We start from the raw sequence: 18,927 nt of genomic DNA on the forward strand, positions 1-18,927 counted from the left end.
CAAGATATACATGATATATATGATCTTGTGTGCATGCCAATAATGTCAACAACGTGTTATTCATAATAACTAATTTTTCTAAAGTCATAAAAGTGAGCTTACGAATGTATTTATAGTTTCTGTGACTGCTCTATGAACACATTTTTATTTGACTTTATTTAGTTTATATAAATTATACTGTGAAAGAACTTAACATTATATTTAGTATTAGTAATTCAGTACTACGACGAGTCTATCAGAATGGATTAATTCTGGAACTTACTCAAGTATTGAATCAATAATGGACACTGTAAAAAAATCCTCACAATTTTATTACACTAAAAGTTTTACATCTGCATGACATATGTCCTCCAATATATCGCTGTTAACACTCGACCCTAGACTATGAGGATCATACCTACGGTCGAGTCGAAAAGATTTGGCAGCTTCAACGTTGTCAAACTCTCTACCTTTCTTTTCCATCACGATTGTTCATTTCTCATTGAGGGTCTGCTTATATAGTATAATAATTAACTATTAATATTATTCATATTCTAAGACATACTTTCTACAATATTTATACTGTAATTGATACTTTATCAATACATCTCTGATTAACTTTTAAGCTCTGTTTACACTATCAAACTTTATGTGACAAAACAATTTGATGTGGCCATATATGGCAATGATGATGTCATCACTACCATATTTAAGCATATCACTACCATATTTCGATACTTCACACTTTTTTTTGTCAAACTAGTTTGATAGTGTAGGCAGAGCTTATACACGTGGCAATATTCAACTACAATTAATTTACTAGCACACAGACGACGGTGATTTTAATATGTAATAATAATAATAATAATTTTTAAATCGCACATATCCACTAGAAGTGCTCAAGTCGCTACAGAAGAGCTCAAGGCGCTAAGTATGTGGTCTCGAATTTGATGTTTGTTCAGATACTGATATTGTTGAAGAAGTCCACTGTTGAACGTCGTTTTTCCGGATTCCACTAACTTTCAAACACGAGCAGACATTACGCACTGTTTTTATAAATTCTTTTCTCATTTCCTTGCTTCTTCCAGCGTAAATAAATGGATTCATCATAGAATTGGCTATTCCTATGTAATCTGAAAACCAGGGGTACCATGCCAGCCAGGTGTAGCCATTGTCAATGTATCCCTGTATGAAATGTTTAAGAGCAGATGGTGCGATACACAAGGTGTACACAAGGAGCACTATTGCCGTTGTTTTGGTCACTTTCATTTCTCTTCTGGTAACGTTCTTTCCACTCTGCTTAGCTGTCTTCAATTCTGCCTTTGACGCAATTAAAAATATGTACGCGTATACAACAAACAAGCATGGAATCGTCAAACCTGTGATAGGATGCGTGAAATAATAAAACACAGGAGCGCCGTAAATGTTAAACAATGCAGAGCCGCCACATTCATACTCGAATGTTACATTTGGCGTTGGCACAAAAATGCTAGCAACGCCTGCCGAAACAAATGGGCTACCTCCAATCAATATACCGATTAAACTCACATAAATACAAGTTTTAAATGCCTTTCCTGATGACATCCATACATGATATCGGAAAGGATATTTCACCGCAATAAATCGATCAAAAGTTATAACAATCAAATGAAGTACAGACACATGTATTAATATTACACATGGAACAAAATACCAGATTGCACAGTTAACAGAATAAAGAAACTGTCTACGGAGAATGTATCCGATTATACTTAACGGGAGTCCGATCAAGCCGTTCAACAAATCAGTTACTGCTAGCGACGATATAAAGATGTTGCTTGGCAGTCTCCTAAGACCACGTTTTGTATATACGGTAACTATAACAATTGTATTTCCAATAATTATCGTTAAAAGTAGAGGGATGCTTAAACATGAAACAAAAATAAGTAAATCCATCGAAACATTATTTTGAATACGAAGGTCTACCGTGGCCATATCTTGCAATGCAGTTCTACAATAGATAGACAAATGATAACGCACCGTAGAAATACAGACAATTTAATTTCTGTATAATAAATCTATGTACGAAACAGTTTTCGGTTAAAATGTTCGATCAATAATTAATCGCAAATGTCGAAAATCTTATAAATCCTCGAGGCCCAACTGTTCACAATAGAATGTCAAAATCTCCAAAACGTAAGTAAAATTGGTTTGTTTTTGCCAATATAACGTATTCAACTTTCAGAATCGCAGCCTTTGGCTTTATATTACACCATTATCATTGCAATGACGTTACTGTTACCATTCGCCAATCAGTACTGCTTCGTTTTCAATGACGTTTTTCCCCATTATTAAATAAAATACAATCGTCAATTATAATCATATTTTCCTCTAAATTGTTTCTTTAATGTGATTGAATTAAATCTCTTTTAGTGTGTTTACAGCAAGCAATGTAATTCAAAACAACATTTTAACAAATAGCAGTATTTTATAAACAAAATTAAAAAGAGACTTGACAATCACAATAGGTTACCCGCAACAACACAAGTTGCGGATAATCAATGTAACCGTATAAGGTAAAAACTTACTAGCCGATTTCTTGTCTTGATAACAATACATATTATGGGTATAGGCCCGAAAAAATGATATATCATCATAATCATACGTTAATGAATATTGTATAACAGGACACAAATATAAATAAGATAAAACTACTGTTTTTATTTAGAGTCACTGCAATAAGACGAATTTAAATAAAATGTAGTGATTTGCGAAAGTATCATTTAGAATATTCCATAATTTGGGACCTGATAATATCTGTAGGATAAGTATATTTAAATACTGGTAAATTGGTATCACGATTTTCAACATTAATAATGTAATGCTTTTAACATTTAATATTAATAAAACGCGGAACCTTGAGTTCTTCTTATGAAGACTAAATGATCCGCCAGTGGTAATTTGCTAATAGTCTTCATAATGTTGAGTGCCTCCATTAGAACATTCTCAATCATGTTTAAATGCCATGTATTCTAGAAGTACAGCTTCACGTTTTATCACAACGGTTATATCGTTTATCAGCAATAATCACGTTTTTAAAGAGAAGAAAAAAACACTTTTTCTACAGTCTATTCTATTTAGAATACGTGAAATTATTGGTTTCGTCACCGTGGTTTCGTTATATAAATTCCTACACAAGGACACTGTGTATTCTTAAGATGAATTATTTCAGAAGCCTCTATAAATCCATGCGTTTTAGTGTAGAAATGTATTTATAATTTCTATTCATTGATAAAGAAATTGACTGGAAATCTTGTAAATCAATCTGTAGGCTAATATGAAACAAGTTGGCTCAGGAAGTTCAATTCACAATTTGATCCACTAGAATGCCTTTAAAACGACTTTATCTGTAAAGTAAAATTAATTATTTAATGAAGGTGGTGACATTACAATTTTTCCTGTATTTAATTAGCGGTTTCTGAAGTGTGTAATGCTAGAATGTTGGGGAAGGAGTGTGTTTTTTCAAAAGTTTATGTAGACCTACTAAAATTATTAAAATACTGTAAAGCAATTGCACACTGCTTTGTGCACATGCGCAAACACTTTTTATTCTTTGCGCGTTTTTTTTTAGAGGGTGTCTCGAAAGCTAGCGGTCTTGCCATGTCAATTAGTGGACTGTCCAAACTAAATGTCGTGGGTAAAAAAGGGAAAGAAGGTATTAAAACGAGAAATTCGCCAAGATGCCAGTTGTGTTTCAATCACGGAATAAATAGTTTGTCTCGAGGACACAAACGGGAATGTATATACGCAATGTGTGCATGTCCAAAATGTACCTTAACTAATGAAAGGAGATGGGTGATGCGTATGCACATGCGGCAACAGCGGCGAATTCGAGAAGATGATTCATGCCAAACATCACTATTTCCTATGGCTATGCCACTGCCGACAAGTTATCAATCTGCTGCATATAGCAATTCAGAATTGTTACAAGGATGCCAAGGTCTTGCCACATACCCGCCACCTAGTCAAGGAGGCATACAACAGCCTATACCTCTTTCACCGACAAGTTATCACTCTGGTCCAGCAGGTGTATGTAGTTCAGGATCATCAATGGAGGAGGAGAAAGGAGGAAGTATGTTCCCGACCCCATACCCACCACCACCAACACTCTGCTGTCAAGCAGGTCTACAACAACAGCAGCAACCTCTGTTACCACCGCAGCAATATCATTATCAACAACATTTCCATAACACTACTTCTTCACATGGAGGTGGGTTTGCTTGGCCTACTAGAGCAATAGGCCTCAAATTATATCAGTCTATTTGTATGATTGTGAAAATATGTTATTACTTTTAATATTATTGTTATTACTAGGCTAATTTACTATTATTAGAATGCTTGGGTTGGTGGATATTTATTGTTCATGTATTCATTGTTTATATTTTGATCTTTCTCCATTTTTACCTTCTATCGTAAATAATAAATATGCCTAGCCTGGGCTTGATTTTATTAGTGATGCATTTTTTCTCTTTTCAGATTGGTTAATATACCCATATGAATGATTAGAGAGTACGAAACAAATGAATATTTTCACTGGAATGCAGTGTCGTATAGCTTTATCATTTTAAATTGCATGCTGTTTTTTGGACAAATCATTTTATAATAATTACTTTTGTATGGTATCTCCGGTATAGTACCTAAAATTATACACAATGGACCCGGACATCTTTTAACTGTGTCGTACCTGTTGTTTTTTGATGTATGTAATTTGGCTATTAATCTGTTTATTTTTACGCTTTTAAATATATTAAAGATTTTTAAAACATGATTATGTGAAATGTTTATTATTGATATTATTAAAATAAACTTTTATGAAAAATAGAGTTGGACATCATTTGACCGTGTTTTGTTCAGAAGTGTTTCATCATCCCATTGAATCCCAATAATGAACCAGACCCAATGAACTAGGGTCTAACTAATGATCTCAATGGCCTAACCAAAATAAAAACTGCACAACAGTGAGTGACCGTGAAGTTTTATTAGGCCTACAGTATGTCCAACAATCTTGAATGGTCACTGGTCCATATATTCTCCGTTATTAATTGGGCTAATTTGTTGTCGCACTTTTGCGTTGTTCACACCAAGTATACTGTAGTAGTGTTAAATAATGGAACCATTTACATAAACCCATCTTCCATGCGTGGTGCGAAACGGTCATGCGATTGTTTGGCCAGTGGGTCAGGGATTTGTGAGAATAGCTTCTAAACATCAATATAAAAACTATATTATGATTTGGAAATGACTAAAATTAACACAAACTTCCATAAAAATGTTTTATACTTTATTGTTGGTATTTCTGTTTAAAAATACTGATATTTTGGTTACAAATCAAGTTAGGTCGAAATACAAAATATTGGTTTATAATATGGACCATGTAAGGTGTGGTGTAGATGATAGTAACAATACTTCTACGGTAGACGGTTTACAACAGTACTGGATTATCACAATGTTTTCTTTTCTGTTAAATGTTACATTAAACAATGTTTTAGCACCTTAAAATTTAATAAAACATGAGTTGGTTCATATAAATCTATGGTCAATGAAATTGATAATCTACAGCAAGATAATTTGGAAAGAAATTGAATTAAAAGTCTGGTTTGGTTCAGTTTAAAATCATATTCATTCTAATAAGTAATTGGCATGTTCCATGAAAACTTACTAACCTACTACTACAGTTTTATTATCATCAATACGCTTCATCATTTGACATTAGCACGTTCTATTACATATTACCCCTAATTGAGGTTATACAACTGTACTTAACATATTGTTAATTGAACATTTTTTTATACATAGCCATACATGATTACTTTCTGACATTACCTACCCAAAATGCAATGCGGCGGTCAAACGTTCAAGATAATAATGCCCGTATAATAACCATTATTTTGCGTTGCATCTAAAAGTTGATAGCTGGTTGACAGCAATAACTGGCTAAATGGCGTTGTAACCCTTAATCGTTAGGTGTTTATAATCATTATTTTCACACTGCCATTTAACCGGTTATTGAAAATTTTACCTGTTCCTGCTGCTGTTATTAATCGGTTATTTTTTGTACAGCAGATACAGAACCTTTGTAAAAACATGGAGTAACAATTTCCAACCCGTTCATGGAAAGTTAATATAAAAAAACCATAGAAAATTTCAGTAAAAAAATATACTGTATAATCTTTTCCTGGAATAATTTTAACAAATAATTATTTTGCATATAATATTCTTTTTAATCTTATAGAAAGCTGGTAAAATTTGCACTGAACATGTAATATTGTTAAATTTAATTACAATATATAACAAAAATTAAATATTCTGTTAAAAAGTATATATTTATTTAATTATTTACAATATTTACCAGGTTAATAAAATAATAAAAAAACAGACTTCATTGGGCTCTTTGAATTGTGAGTTTTGAATTGTGATCTGATCTGCCATGCAACTACGCAGCTGTTGAGTCACACACACACAGCTGCGTAGGCGGGTGAGGCATCTTAAAAGGGCGCTAATGATGCATCTAATACACCTTGCTTTGTTCACCAACATATTCTGTTGTGTATCAAAGATACTGGAAATTGGTTAGCTTATTATTACCATATTTATTTGAATAAATGCCCCACCGCCTTGAATAGACAGCCAGCATAGAACATAGTTTTTGTGCATACATACAATATATTGCATTATAATCCACTTGTACTGTTTTACTGTATTTTATCACGTTTAATTGTGTTGCATTTTTTCATATCCAGGAAGAATTTATTTGGTTATACATGTTAAATAAATGAATGCCTCCCTCGAATATAGGCCTCTGACAAAATATTGCTAAACCTCGCCCCCAACTACTCTCCCAAAACAATAAATGTATTGGGTCATTTATTCAAATAAATTATAAATTGGGATACTCTCCTCATTTATGTTTATAATCAATAAAGTTATTTGAAACTACTTGATGTAGAGCATCTGAAAGCATTGTTTGAAAGATTTGTTTGCTTACTTGTTCATGTTTGTTTGTTGTTTGTTTGTTTGCTTACTTGTTCATGTTTTAAGATTTCTCATATTAAGTGAATAAGATGAATTTAAACATGGCTCATTACTTTCAGAATGACCTCTTTGTAAATACACGTCCTCATCGTCTTCTTCATCATCTTCTTCGTTTTCCCATCGAACACAACGACCGCTGGGAAAAAAGTGAACATAAATTTATTTGAGTAGCTACTTAATATTGCATAACCTGTTAAAATTTGTAATAACAATGGTAGATTTTTATAACAACTGATCTGTCTGAATTTCGCACATTGTAATACTGTACCATGTATTACTTCAGTGTAACTCCGTCTTGCGTAGCTCACATTACGAATTGCAACAGATTATTACCAAAGATTAATACAAAGTGCAACATAACATAAAGTGTGCATCTTTATGATTCAAGAGCACTAAATATAGAATAAATAATAAATATTTTGTTTACTTCTTTTTTGACTTTGACTTGTATAAAGGAACCTCTTCTTCATCATCCATCATTCCTTCCAGATCTTTGATATCGTCTTCCGTCAGAGGTGCCACTGAAATATCTCGTACAGCTCTGAACTCACCACAGTTATTCAGATGTTCATTTTCAAGACGATAAAAGTTCCAGACAAAGCGTCTAAGTAGGTTATGTGAGGAGAATGCAACGATATAAAATTTTATAATGCAATTTGAAATTTAACATATTTTTATTCAATGCATAAGTTGACATGTCAGTGCATAGGTTGACATGTCAGTGCATAGGTTGACATGTCAATGCATAGGTTGACATGTCAATGCATAGGTTGACATGTCAATGCATAGGTTGACATGTCAATGCATAGGTTGACACGTCAATGCATAGGTTGACACGTCAATGCATAGGTTGACACGTCAATGCATAGGTTGACACGTCAATGCATAGGTTGACACGTCAATGCATAGGTTGACACGTCAATGCATAGGTTGACACGTCAATGCATAGGTTTGACACGTCAATGCATAGGTTTGACACGTCAATGCATAGGTTGACACGTCAATGCATAGGTTGACACGTCAATGCATATGTTGACACGTCAATGCATATGTTGACACGTCAATGCATATGTTGACACGTCAATGCATAGGTTGACACGTCAATGCATGGGTTGACACGTCAATGCATAGGTTGACACGTCAATGCATAGGTTGACACGTCAATGCATAGGTTGAAATGTCAATGCATAGGTTGACATGTCAATGCATAGGTTGACATGTCAATGCATAGGTTGAAATGTCAATGCATAGGTTGACATGTCAATGCATAGGTTGACAATGTCAATGCATAGGTTGACATGTCAATGCATAGGTTGACAATGTCAATGCATAGGTTTACATGTCAATGCATAGGTTTACATGTCAATGCATAGGTTGACACATCAATGCATAGGTTGAAATTTCAATGCAAGGTTGAACTTATTTTTATTCAGAAGATTCTATTGGTTTTAATTTTCACTATCATCATTTTAAATTAACTAGATAAGAATGACATTATTAAAATTGTTGCCATCCATCATGACCAAAACAAGTTTGGAAATAATTGTATTCTTGCATGATGTGATTTGATTTTGTTAAGATCAGAGTATGAATCAGATGTTAACCTTTTTTCTATAACAAGCTTCTCTCTTAATGATCATGTGACCTTTTCACAGCAGGGACTGTGTGGAGTACACCATTGTAACAACCTACTTTAAAATTGTCAGTAAATTTAGATTCTCCACAATAATTTCATTCATAGACAAAATGTAATGTATTTCAGAAGAAAAACTATAATAAATATTTTCAAAAAATTAATTCATTTTTTGTAAGAGAACCCTCAAAGTGAGGTATTTCGACATCTCAAATATTACCTACCTGAACACCTCTAATATTGCCAACACTGTAATTAATATGTCACCATAAGGCTGCAAAGATCCCTTGATTGACATTGTTAATGCTAATGTCCATGCAAACCTCAGTATAAAATCCTCAAACATAGCAAAATAATAGGTCTGAAAAAACAATAGTTTGTTGTTAATTAGTTGTGCGCTTGCAGGGAAGTTTTCTCACTCTATTTGGTGGTTTAGTCTAGATCTAGGTTTTATTGGTCTAGCAACCAACGGCATGTCAATGCATAGGTTGACATGTCAATGCATAGGTTAACATGTTAATGCATAGCTTGACATGTCAATCCATAGGTTGGCATGTCAATGCATAGATTGACATGTGAAATAAAAACGAACGAATGAACTAACGAACATCACTCTATTTGGTGGTTTAGTCTAGATCTAGGTTTTATTGGTCTAGCAACCAACGGCATGTCAATGCATAGGTTGACATGTCAATGCATAGGTTGACATGTCAATGCATAGGTTGACATGTCAATGCATAGGTTGACATTTCAATGCATAAGTTGACATGTCAATGCATAGGTTGACATGTCAATGCATAGGTTGACATGTCAATGCATAGGTTGAAATGTCAATGTATAGGTTGACATGTCAATGCATAGGTTGACATGTCAATGCATATGTTGACATGTCAATGCATATGTTGACATGTCAATGCATAGGGGGACATGTCAATGCATAGGTTGAAATGTCAATGTATAGGTTGACATGTCAATGCATAGGTTGACATGTCAATGCATATGTTGACATGTCAATGCATATGTTGACATGTCAATGCATATGTTGACACGTCAATGCATAGGTTGACATGTCAATGCATATGTTGACATGTCAATGCATATGTTGACATGTCAATGCATATGTTGACACGTCAGGCTTCTATTTATACTTTGGCAAAGTAGACTTAATGTGGTTGCCACAAACTTACCACAGGAGAATAAACAATCTCTTCCCGAAGCAACTTGTTTTCTTTACTCTTGAAACTGAACAAACCCCAGTCCATTTTGATATCCCATGAAAGAGTGTAACAAGAACTAAATACAGCACTAATCACCCATAAATAGAACAAAGGGTTACGATAAAAAGTGTGATCATCTGAAGAAAAAAAACATTTAGATTTACAAATGTAAAATGTAGATATTTGTACATTAACGTATGTAAAAGTGAACAAAGTGTGTAATTGTGCTTCTCTAATGTAAACAAAAAATAATAAAGTCAAAATACTGAATACAATAACAACATAGTAACAAATGTTAAACTTACTTACCATTAGTTAATTTAAAAACAGAGGAGAAAATAACAACCAAAAATGTTGAGGAGTATTTGCCAGCATTTACTAGATGAGGAAAAACTAATTTGGTGTCATGGTAACGACGTAAACACTGAGCAAATCTAAACCACGCAGGTAAACAAGCAACAATAGCACGAGCAGCATAGCCATATGTACCACATGTAATGGAACCTAATGAAAAATAATACAAAATTAGTACATAAAATGGTTTTGAGGAAAAAAATAAGATAGATAATAGCATATCTGGAATAAGTTCTAATTAATATTACTTTGTTAATCAAATGTTGGCTTAAACCTTAAAAGCCATTTCAACTCTATAATTGTTTCGAACAATGTGAACAAAATTTGAGAATGATACCCAACCCAACCCTTTACATTACTTTTATTTCCTAAATTTAGCACCGATAGATTATTCAATAGAATATTACTAATGTTTTACCAAAATATTAGTATAGAACACATAAAATTATCCACTTTATTATAATTTGATGGTTCGCTACTATAAGTGATATGATACCCACTCTTATGGCAGATCACCTAATACTGTATTGATATTAAGAATACAACTAGAACCCCTCCTATGGGACACTCTCTGTGAAATGAACCAAGGCAAATGTAAGTTACTACATACAACTCTTTAGTTTGTTTGGTCCCAAATGTGTCTTCTTAATAGGGGTTGTAATGTATGTGGTCTCAAAGGTGTCTTCTTAATAGGGTTGTAATGTATTAGGATTGAGATTTAAACAATAATGGAATAAATAAGAAATAACATAGCCAAATAACAATAAATCAAGGGGAAAAGGAAGAAGGCAGGATCCCAGAAAGATACAGGATCTTGGGTCGGGTCCTGTATGTGGTCTTAAAGGTGTCTTCTTAATAGGGTTGTAATATATGTGGTCTTAAAGGTGTCTTCCTAATAGGGTTGTAATATATGTGGTCCTAAAGTGTCTTCTTAGTAGGGTTGTAATATATGTGGTCTTAAAGGTGTCTTCCTAATAGGGTTGTAATATATGTGGTCTTAAAGGTGTCTTCTTAATAGGGGTTGTAATATATGTGGTCCTAAAGTGTCTTCTTAATAGGGTTGTAATATATGTGGTCTTAAATGTGTCTTCTTATAGGGTTGCAATGTACTGTATGTGGTCTCAAAGCTGTCTTCTTAATAGGGGTTGTAATGTATGTGGTCTCAAATGTGTCTTCTTAATAGGGGTTGTAATGTATGTGGTCCTAAAGTGTCTTCTTAATAGGGTTGTAATATATGTGGTCTTAAAGGTGTCTTCTTATAGGGTTGCAATGTACTGTATGTGGTCTCAAAGCTGTCTTCTTAATAGGGGTTGTAATGTATGTGGTCTCAAAGCTGTCTTCTTAATAGGGGTTGTAATATATGTGGTCCTAAAGTGTCTTCTTAATAGGGTTGTAATATATGTGGTCTTAAAGGTGTCTTCTTATAGGGTTGCAATGTACTGTATGTGGTCTCAAAGCTGTCTTCTTAATAGGGGTTGTAATGTATGTGGTCTCAAAGCTGTCTTCTTAATAGGGGTTGTAATGTATGTGGTCTCAAATGTGTCTTCTTAATAGGGATTGTAATGTATGTGGTCCCAAAGTTGTCTTCTTAATAGGGGATGTAATGTATGTGGTCTTGAAGGTGTGTCTTCTTAATAGGGGTTGGAATGTATGTGGTCTTGAAGGTGTGTCTTCTTAATAGGGGTTGTAATGTATGTCCTACTTACATGAACCTGTTATCCAATCAACTTCACAAACATAGTAACATATCAGAAACTCTAGATCCAACAGCACTGTAACCAAACTATTTAACTGATCAGCCAGCCAGAAATCAGCAAAACCAACTGGGTAATATGGAGCTAGAATAATACGTAACTAGAAACAAACAAAAATAGAAATCATAACAGAGAAGCAAACATTTTATGATTGGATCTATATCAGGATTGTGTCAGAGTTATTCTTATAATATATATATTCTTATTATGGTTCCACCTCATTTTAAAAAAAAACAGACACAAGACACATGGTCCATGGCAAAAATAATAGTTTTTTAAATAATACACCAAACATTAAAGGTGCTATACAAACGTTTACTAATAATACTAATTTAATAATTACTACCACAATGTGCACAGTTTAAGAGTGCTTTTGGGGTGGATATATAACAAGCAATCACATCAAATAAATTATACTAATCAAACGCACATGTTAAATACCCTATTGGACGAGTATGCTCATGTCAACATGTTAAAATCTGTTTTATTAATATTTGTCATTTTATTCAATCATATTTATAGAGGGTGGACCCTAAAACAGCGTACGCTGAAAATCAAGAGGCCCTGTCTGTGCGTGACAGTTGATGTGTATATAATAGTACACTGGGGGACCCCCTACTTGTTTCGAAAGATGTACTGGGTTATTTAAAGTGCACATGAGCTAGATGTGTACATTGGACCTACGGTACGATAATCATTATCCGATCCGGGAAGACTGGTTCTACCACCAGAACCATGGAGCGAGTAAGACTCGAACCCTTGCCGATGTTGTGGCTAGGTATTATGGTTCCACTTGGCCACTCACTCGCTTAATTTCTTAATGCTTTAAATTTACAGTATAATAAAAACACAATACATCTACGGTATGAAATGCAGTACTTACTAAAACTCTAAGAAGCCAAATTCTGGCCTTGAAGTAGAGTATTGGAAATGGATTAATAAGAAACACGGCAAGGAACGTGACAAGTATCAGAGGGTTAACGTAAGGAGGTATCACAGTGTATGTACAGTACATAAAACTGATAATACTTATTCCCCAAAGAACTGCAAAAAACATTGCAATCTGAAAACAAAACAAAAAATCTATTAACAATATAATTTTCATTAATAAAACGCATAAAGACTCATATTTTAAATGTTTTTACTTAATGAATACTGTACTGATGTTTCACAATAAAGAGAATGGCAGCCACAAAGTGTTGCACATACTCAACTGTACTATGAGCATCGGAAGACAAACCTCTATTTTTTTAATAGTAAATTTCACACAAATAGCAATGAGAGTAGAGAATTTTGCCCTTGGAAGAAACACGATACAGTACTATTACAATAAGAGCATACGGCCATACTGCGTTGAAACCCGGCTGCGTTCTGGATGGGAGGCCGTCTAGAAATCGCGGCGGCTGCTGTATATACTGGAGAGTGATGGTGTAATGGTAATATTGGACTAGCATGTAATAGGCATGAGTTTGATGTTATCTGTACCATATTAATTGCATCCTTAGGCAAGATGTTTTACTCTCATTGCCTCATCCTTCGGATGGGATGTAATGCCGTTAGTCCCGTGTACTTAACAGTGCACGTTAAAGAACTTGGTACACAATTCGAAAAGAGTAGGGGATCGTCTCCCGGTGTGCTGATCTGGTAGGCGCTGCACTGTTGGCTGCTGTGGGTCCGTGGAGGGCCTAATCCGAATTTCCTCAGTTTCCAGTTTAAGCTTGAGGACAAATATAAATACCTTTACCTTTAAAGCCAAAATCATACCAAGAGGTACTTGCTATTATAGAGTACAAATCAAATACTGCATTACAAATTTGTTACTGTATTTTAATTCAACTATTTATACTATAGAGAATAAAACAAAATTTTACTGGAATTTCCATTTAATATTTTTAAATAACTTACTTCTAATAATTGTTCGTGAGTAAGATTACTTCGTGGATCCAACTCAAATATAAGTACATGATTGACACCAGCCTTACGCCAACCATACGTATTCATAGCAAGTAGAAAAATGATAAATATGATAAGAAACACACCACGATACATCTTCAGAGCGGGAGTAATGTCTACATTAATCGGTAATGTTATTGCTGTGAAAGAAAGCAAAAAAAACATCGTCATCAATACAAAGAAATATGCATGAGCTACTAGGCTTAATACAAATAATAAATGTTTTCAGTGGAATGGAAAGAATATTGTTGAAAAATTCAACAAGGAAAATAAAGTAGTCTATAAAATCAACAAATATTTCTCCTTTCCATGAAAACAAAACCTACAACTATTTAAAAGTAAAATTTTAGTCAATTAAATCAAATACTCTTTCAAAAAAATAAAAGTAATCTGTACACTAATTATGTTTTAGTTTATGTTGTTGTTATTGGTATATTGCATTCATTGTAGTTACAGTAAGCGGGTAAACTACATCTTATTTTATAGTATAATTTGATTAATCTAGAACCCTATAATTTGGATACCACTAAGCCAATATAAATGGTGTAAAACTGTTTCTAATTAAGCACTTACCAACTAAAACGATAACAATACATAGCACTAAGAAAATTCCAGAGAAAAAGCCAACTCTCATTGTACTCCAGTTCATTTTCTAAATAAATAATAAACAAGATATCACAATTTACATGTGTAAGCTGTAAAACCCCATTATAATATGTAAAATTGTTTAAGTATCAATGGTAAATCAAGGTATGTGTAAGGCCTTCAGCGGTGCACATCAATTTTTTAAACAAGAACTTAAATTGTTGAAAGGGAAGAAAATAATACTATATATGGCATGTGATAATTAAGAATTAAGGTTTTCTAAAGGTACAGACTTAAAAATCGAGGTTCACTGTACACATCTGGTGGCTTGAGTGCATTTTACCCAATGTATCTTTTACAGAATGAGCTCCATCTGGTAACAGCCGACACAAAGGGACCTTTTGGGGAGATGAAAGTTGTTGTCAAAACCTGTGAACAATTCAACCCCATAGGCTGAAGGTCACATGCTATTCTCACAATTCAACCCCGTAGGCTGTAGGTCACAGTCTATTCTCACAATTCAACTCCATAGGCTGTAGGTCACAGGCTATTCTCACAATTCAACCCCATAGGCTGTAGGTCACATGCTATTCTCCTAACTTTATTTTAATTCTTAAAAATAAGAAAAAAGAGTATACCGGAGCTTTAAGAGGCGGCACTCTGAGCTTATTCATAGCTTTCTGTCTATTTCCACCTTCAAGTTCATTGATATATAGGGTCTAAAAAATAACAAAAATATTTTTAGGTACGTACAGTTGTGTTAAAAAGTTTCCAAGTTTATTGTTTCACACAATACAAGATAAAGAACATTTGATAAATTAATAAATATAATTGTGTTAGGAGAACCCATTAAGCCAAGGCTTTAAATTTGGTCCTCCAAATAAATAAATAAATATGATTATTTGATTTAAGTGAGAGAAAAAAAACAAACTTCTTTCTTTCATTGACAAATTAAACAATAAAGGCATAATTAATTGTTCTACTGTACTAATGTTCTAAATAGTTTGAAATAAGTATTTGTTTGAATTTTGTTTTATAATATTATTATCAACAATTAAAAAATCATACCTCTGTCTCAAGAATCAGTTTATCAATTTGTTTGGATGTATAGAAAGGAGATTTTTCAACTTCTTCCACTCTGAATGTTAGCCCTCGTTCCGTCATTAACATTTTATCATGTTTCTTTAGAATTTTTCGAAATCCTGTAAAGTTAAGACTCTGTGGGGAAAAACAGACTGACTGCAATTTAAATAGAACATTGCAAAAATAATAATAATACGATTAATCGGGAAACCACCTCACGACGTTAGAGCTTTACAGCACTGAAGACTCTCACAAGATATAAGATTTAAAAACTCAGAAAAGCTTGGAAAGTTAAGATATGTACACAGTATTTATCATTCTCTTTATTTAGGTATATAAAACAAAGTCAAAGTCTTTGAAAGTAGAGTTGTTGATGAAAAAAATGATAAAAAATCCAGATATTTGACTGGATTTGAAACATGGTGATCGGTAGAGTCGAGCATTTGGGACAAACATCTCCTGAAAAATCTCCAAAAGATCTCCTTTAGAGGTAATTGTCCTAAGTAGTGGGTGTTATCTGGAAATGGTATTCTGTGATAATGTTTGCTAATATACCCAATTCGTATACACATACAAATAGTACCTGATAATTCTGCAACAAGATAAGATAAAGATAAAACTCTGTGACCGCAAGCTTCAGATCAGCAGCCGTTCTGTTTAATGCTTTCATTGTTGGATCTTTCATTTCCATAAAAAATACAGAACTTCTCCGTCGTCGAAGATTAGCCGGAGTGTTAGGTTTCGACTTGTTATTGTTAAATTGACGACATTCATCTTGTAAACTTGCAGAGCGTCTTGTTGCTTCATTTAGTTTCTCTAAATCAATTAAATCATAGTTAAATATGTCCATAAAAAATAACAATTTGAACAACATTAGAAGCAAGCAAGCGCTGTGACACAATGTGTTATTTATACTGTATAACTACAGTATAGTGCATTAGTACTGTACTTACCTGAGAAAAAAGTATTTATTTTTGTAAGTTGTTTTTCACAATAGTGGAAAAATTCCTCCTCTACTGTGTTGGTAAATCTTTCCACAACTTGTTCCCCAACTTCTAAATAAAGAAGAAAAATTACTTGAATTTATTGACTTTCATTGGCTGATTTCATTAACATTATTTTTTTTAAATCAGGAATGTTTGATTCGTGTGAATATATTCACTATTGAAAAACAGGTGTTTTTTTTTTTTCCAAACCTTCCATATCAACATCATTACATTATAATACATAAATTGGAAATGGTTGCAAATATATTATTGCACTTTATGCATACCTTCTGTTTGTGGAATATTCTCACAATATTTGTATATTATTTCCTTAAGATTCTGTGAAAAAAAAAGAAAAAGATATTTGCAATAAATACAGATAACTGACACTTTTCAATATGTCAATAAATACATACTTCTGATGATCAACAAGTGATTCTGGAAGCAATTCATAATAAGATCCCGTAGTGTCTGTCCATGGGGTCTAGAATCTGACAACCTTTCCCACCCTCACTCCACTAAAGTTACCCTTTTTTATTGTACTGTATAAACAGGTGAACTAATACACTAGTTCTACTGTACTACTTGTTTTGTTTTTAGAAACCACTTTCTTTCTTCTTAACTGTTGTTTAGGTACAGACTATTCTGTACTCTAGCATAAGAATCAATGAAAACTTTTTTCAACAAAAAACCTAAAATTGATATTTCTGGATTCAAAGTCTTCCACATGTATAGGGGATGGATGGTTTATTTTTCCATCAATAACTGTATTATGGGGTACACTAATGATGAATGAACAGGAATTGAATAATTAAGTACGGAAGGTCACATTAATCATCATTGGTAGTTTCTGCCAACAACAATTTGAAACAAAATACTATAAAGGAAATCAACTTTACAATGCGAATCCCCAAAACATGAAAAATAAAGATGAATAATACCCAAGGCATAGGCATTTTGTACAGTACAGTAGTTTTAATAAAATTATTCAGTCTAAAAAGGTTAAACCAAAAACACATTGATTTCCAGACAATGGATTCTGGTATATTACGGTTTTATTGGGTAAAAAAAAATTGTTGACATTAAAATTGTTAATTATTTATTAAGGGGTACAATATATTTAGCTCTGACAAAACTGTACCAAATACTATACAAATATCAAGAATTATATATTTTGGGTGGGACTTGGACCCATGACTCATTGCTAAGTAACCTCACTATGATACTGTAGCGTCACTATACAATTCAATTAACAATGGAAAGCATTTGGTGTCATGATGAAATATTGTGCAGATGTCTGATTTAGTAATTTCCTGTGTAATAAAGTGGAAAAGGGTAAAAACAGCAACACACAGAAAAACAACAACAACTTTGTTGATGTTTTTTTACTTTTTACTTTGTAATTTGTCAAATTGATACTAATTGAACTATCAATTATTTCCAACAATTTAATTAATACTGTTGTTTTATACAATGATTGACAATTTTTAGGTAAATTTCAGAATCTAACAATAATTGTGTTGTCAGAATGTTTGAAACAAAGAGGTGGAAATTGATAATACCACATTAGCGTACTTCCATTGTACTAATTAACTGTATGTAAAAACCAATGATTCGGAAAAATGAACTGAAATGACTGGAAAAAATTTGTCTGGTCATGGGTTAAAAATTATTGCATACAATCAGATTTAAATAATCGTATCTGATTAGATAGAGATAATTCATCTTGAGAGCATATAATTTAATATCGGTTTACTTAGATAATCTTTTGCTGTGGAAAAGAAAACAAACAGTAAATTATTAATTAAACAACAATTAGGCCCAGGCCTATTTAGATTTCAAGAAAACATTCTAAAAAAATAATTACAGTATTAAAATCTCAACCAAAAAAGTTGAAAATTAGCAGGCTTGTCTATGGCTAGTACTAGTAGTAGTGGGCCTTAGTACTGCTAGTAGTAGGCCTAGACCAATGGTTTAGGAAGGGGTAAGCCTACTTGTACTATATAGGCCAGGCCTACTACATAGTCCTAGTAGACAACCCGCCCGGCCTGCCCTCCTGCTAGGTAGTACTAGGCTCTAGTAGTAGTAGTAAAAGAGTAGGCCTAACCTAGAGAGGCTAGCTAGCTAGGTAGGCTTACTTACTACTCTGTCTGTGTATTTATTTTAATATTATACACGTTACCTCATAATCGATGTACTGTTTTCGCCATTCTGGAGTAAGGTGTGCTTGTAAATGTTCACTAAATTTCATACTTGTTTCCTTTATGTAGCATAAGCATAAGCTTGTTGATTTGGAAAGTTATCACCTGTTA

At 33.3% G+C, this 18,927-nt stretch overlaps 3 protein-coding genes across 3 annotated transcripts; 1 reads left to right on the top strand and 2 right to left on the bottom strand.

Annotated features, from left to right (window-relative positions):
* Positions 1–579: 579 nt before the first annotated feature.
* LOC140047702 (adenosine receptor A3-like) lies at positions 580–1,953 on the bottom strand. The gene has a single exon (XM_072092740.1). The coding sequence runs from the start codon at positions 1,951–1,953 to the stop codon at positions 907–909; it is 1,047 nt and encodes a 348-aa protein (XP_071948841.1). The 3' UTR covers positions 580–906.
* Positions 1,954–3,600: 1,647 nt separating this feature from the next.
* On the top strand, positions 3,601–4,839 carry LOC140046934 (doublesex- and mab-3-related transcription factor dmd-10-like). The gene is made up of 2 exons (XM_072091696.1): positions 3,601–4,228; positions 4,495–4,839. The coding sequence occupies exons 1-2, from the start codon at positions 3,619–3,621 to the stop codon at positions 4,518–4,520; spliced, it is 636 nt and encodes a 211-aa protein (XP_071947797.1). The 5' UTR covers positions 3,601–3,618; the 3' UTR covers positions 4,521–4,839.
* Positions 4,840–5,041: 202 nt separating this feature from the next.
* Positions 5,042–18,908, bottom strand: LOC140046933 (xenotropic and polytropic retrovirus receptor 1 homolog). The gene is made up of 15 exons (XM_072091695.1): positions 18,798–18,908; positions 16,903–16,954; positions 16,583–16,684; positions 16,213–16,445; positions 15,615–15,764; positions 15,185–15,265; positions 14,535–14,613; positions 13,914–14,101; positions 12,892–13,071; positions 11,961–12,108; positions 10,210–10,404; positions 9,871–10,037; positions 8,908–9,044; positions 7,478–7,654; positions 5,042–7,186 (listed from the first exon to the last, which is right to left on the bottom strand). Exons 1-15 carry the CDS (start codon positions 18,864–18,866, stop codon positions 7,045–7,047), a joined length of 2,100 nt encoding a protein of 699 aa, XP_071947796.1. The 5' UTR covers positions 18,867–18,908; the 3' UTR covers positions 5,042–7,044.
* Positions 18,909–18,927: the final 19 nt, after the last annotated feature.

The sequence above is a fragment of the Antedon mediterranea genome, chromosome 4 (assembly GCF_964355755.1).
Source record: "Antedon mediterranea chromosome 4, ecAntMedi1.1, whole genome shotgun sequence".
Taxonomy (NCBI): domain Eukaryota; kingdom Metazoa; phylum Echinodermata; class Crinoidea; order Comatulida; family Antedonidae; genus Antedon; species Antedon mediterranea.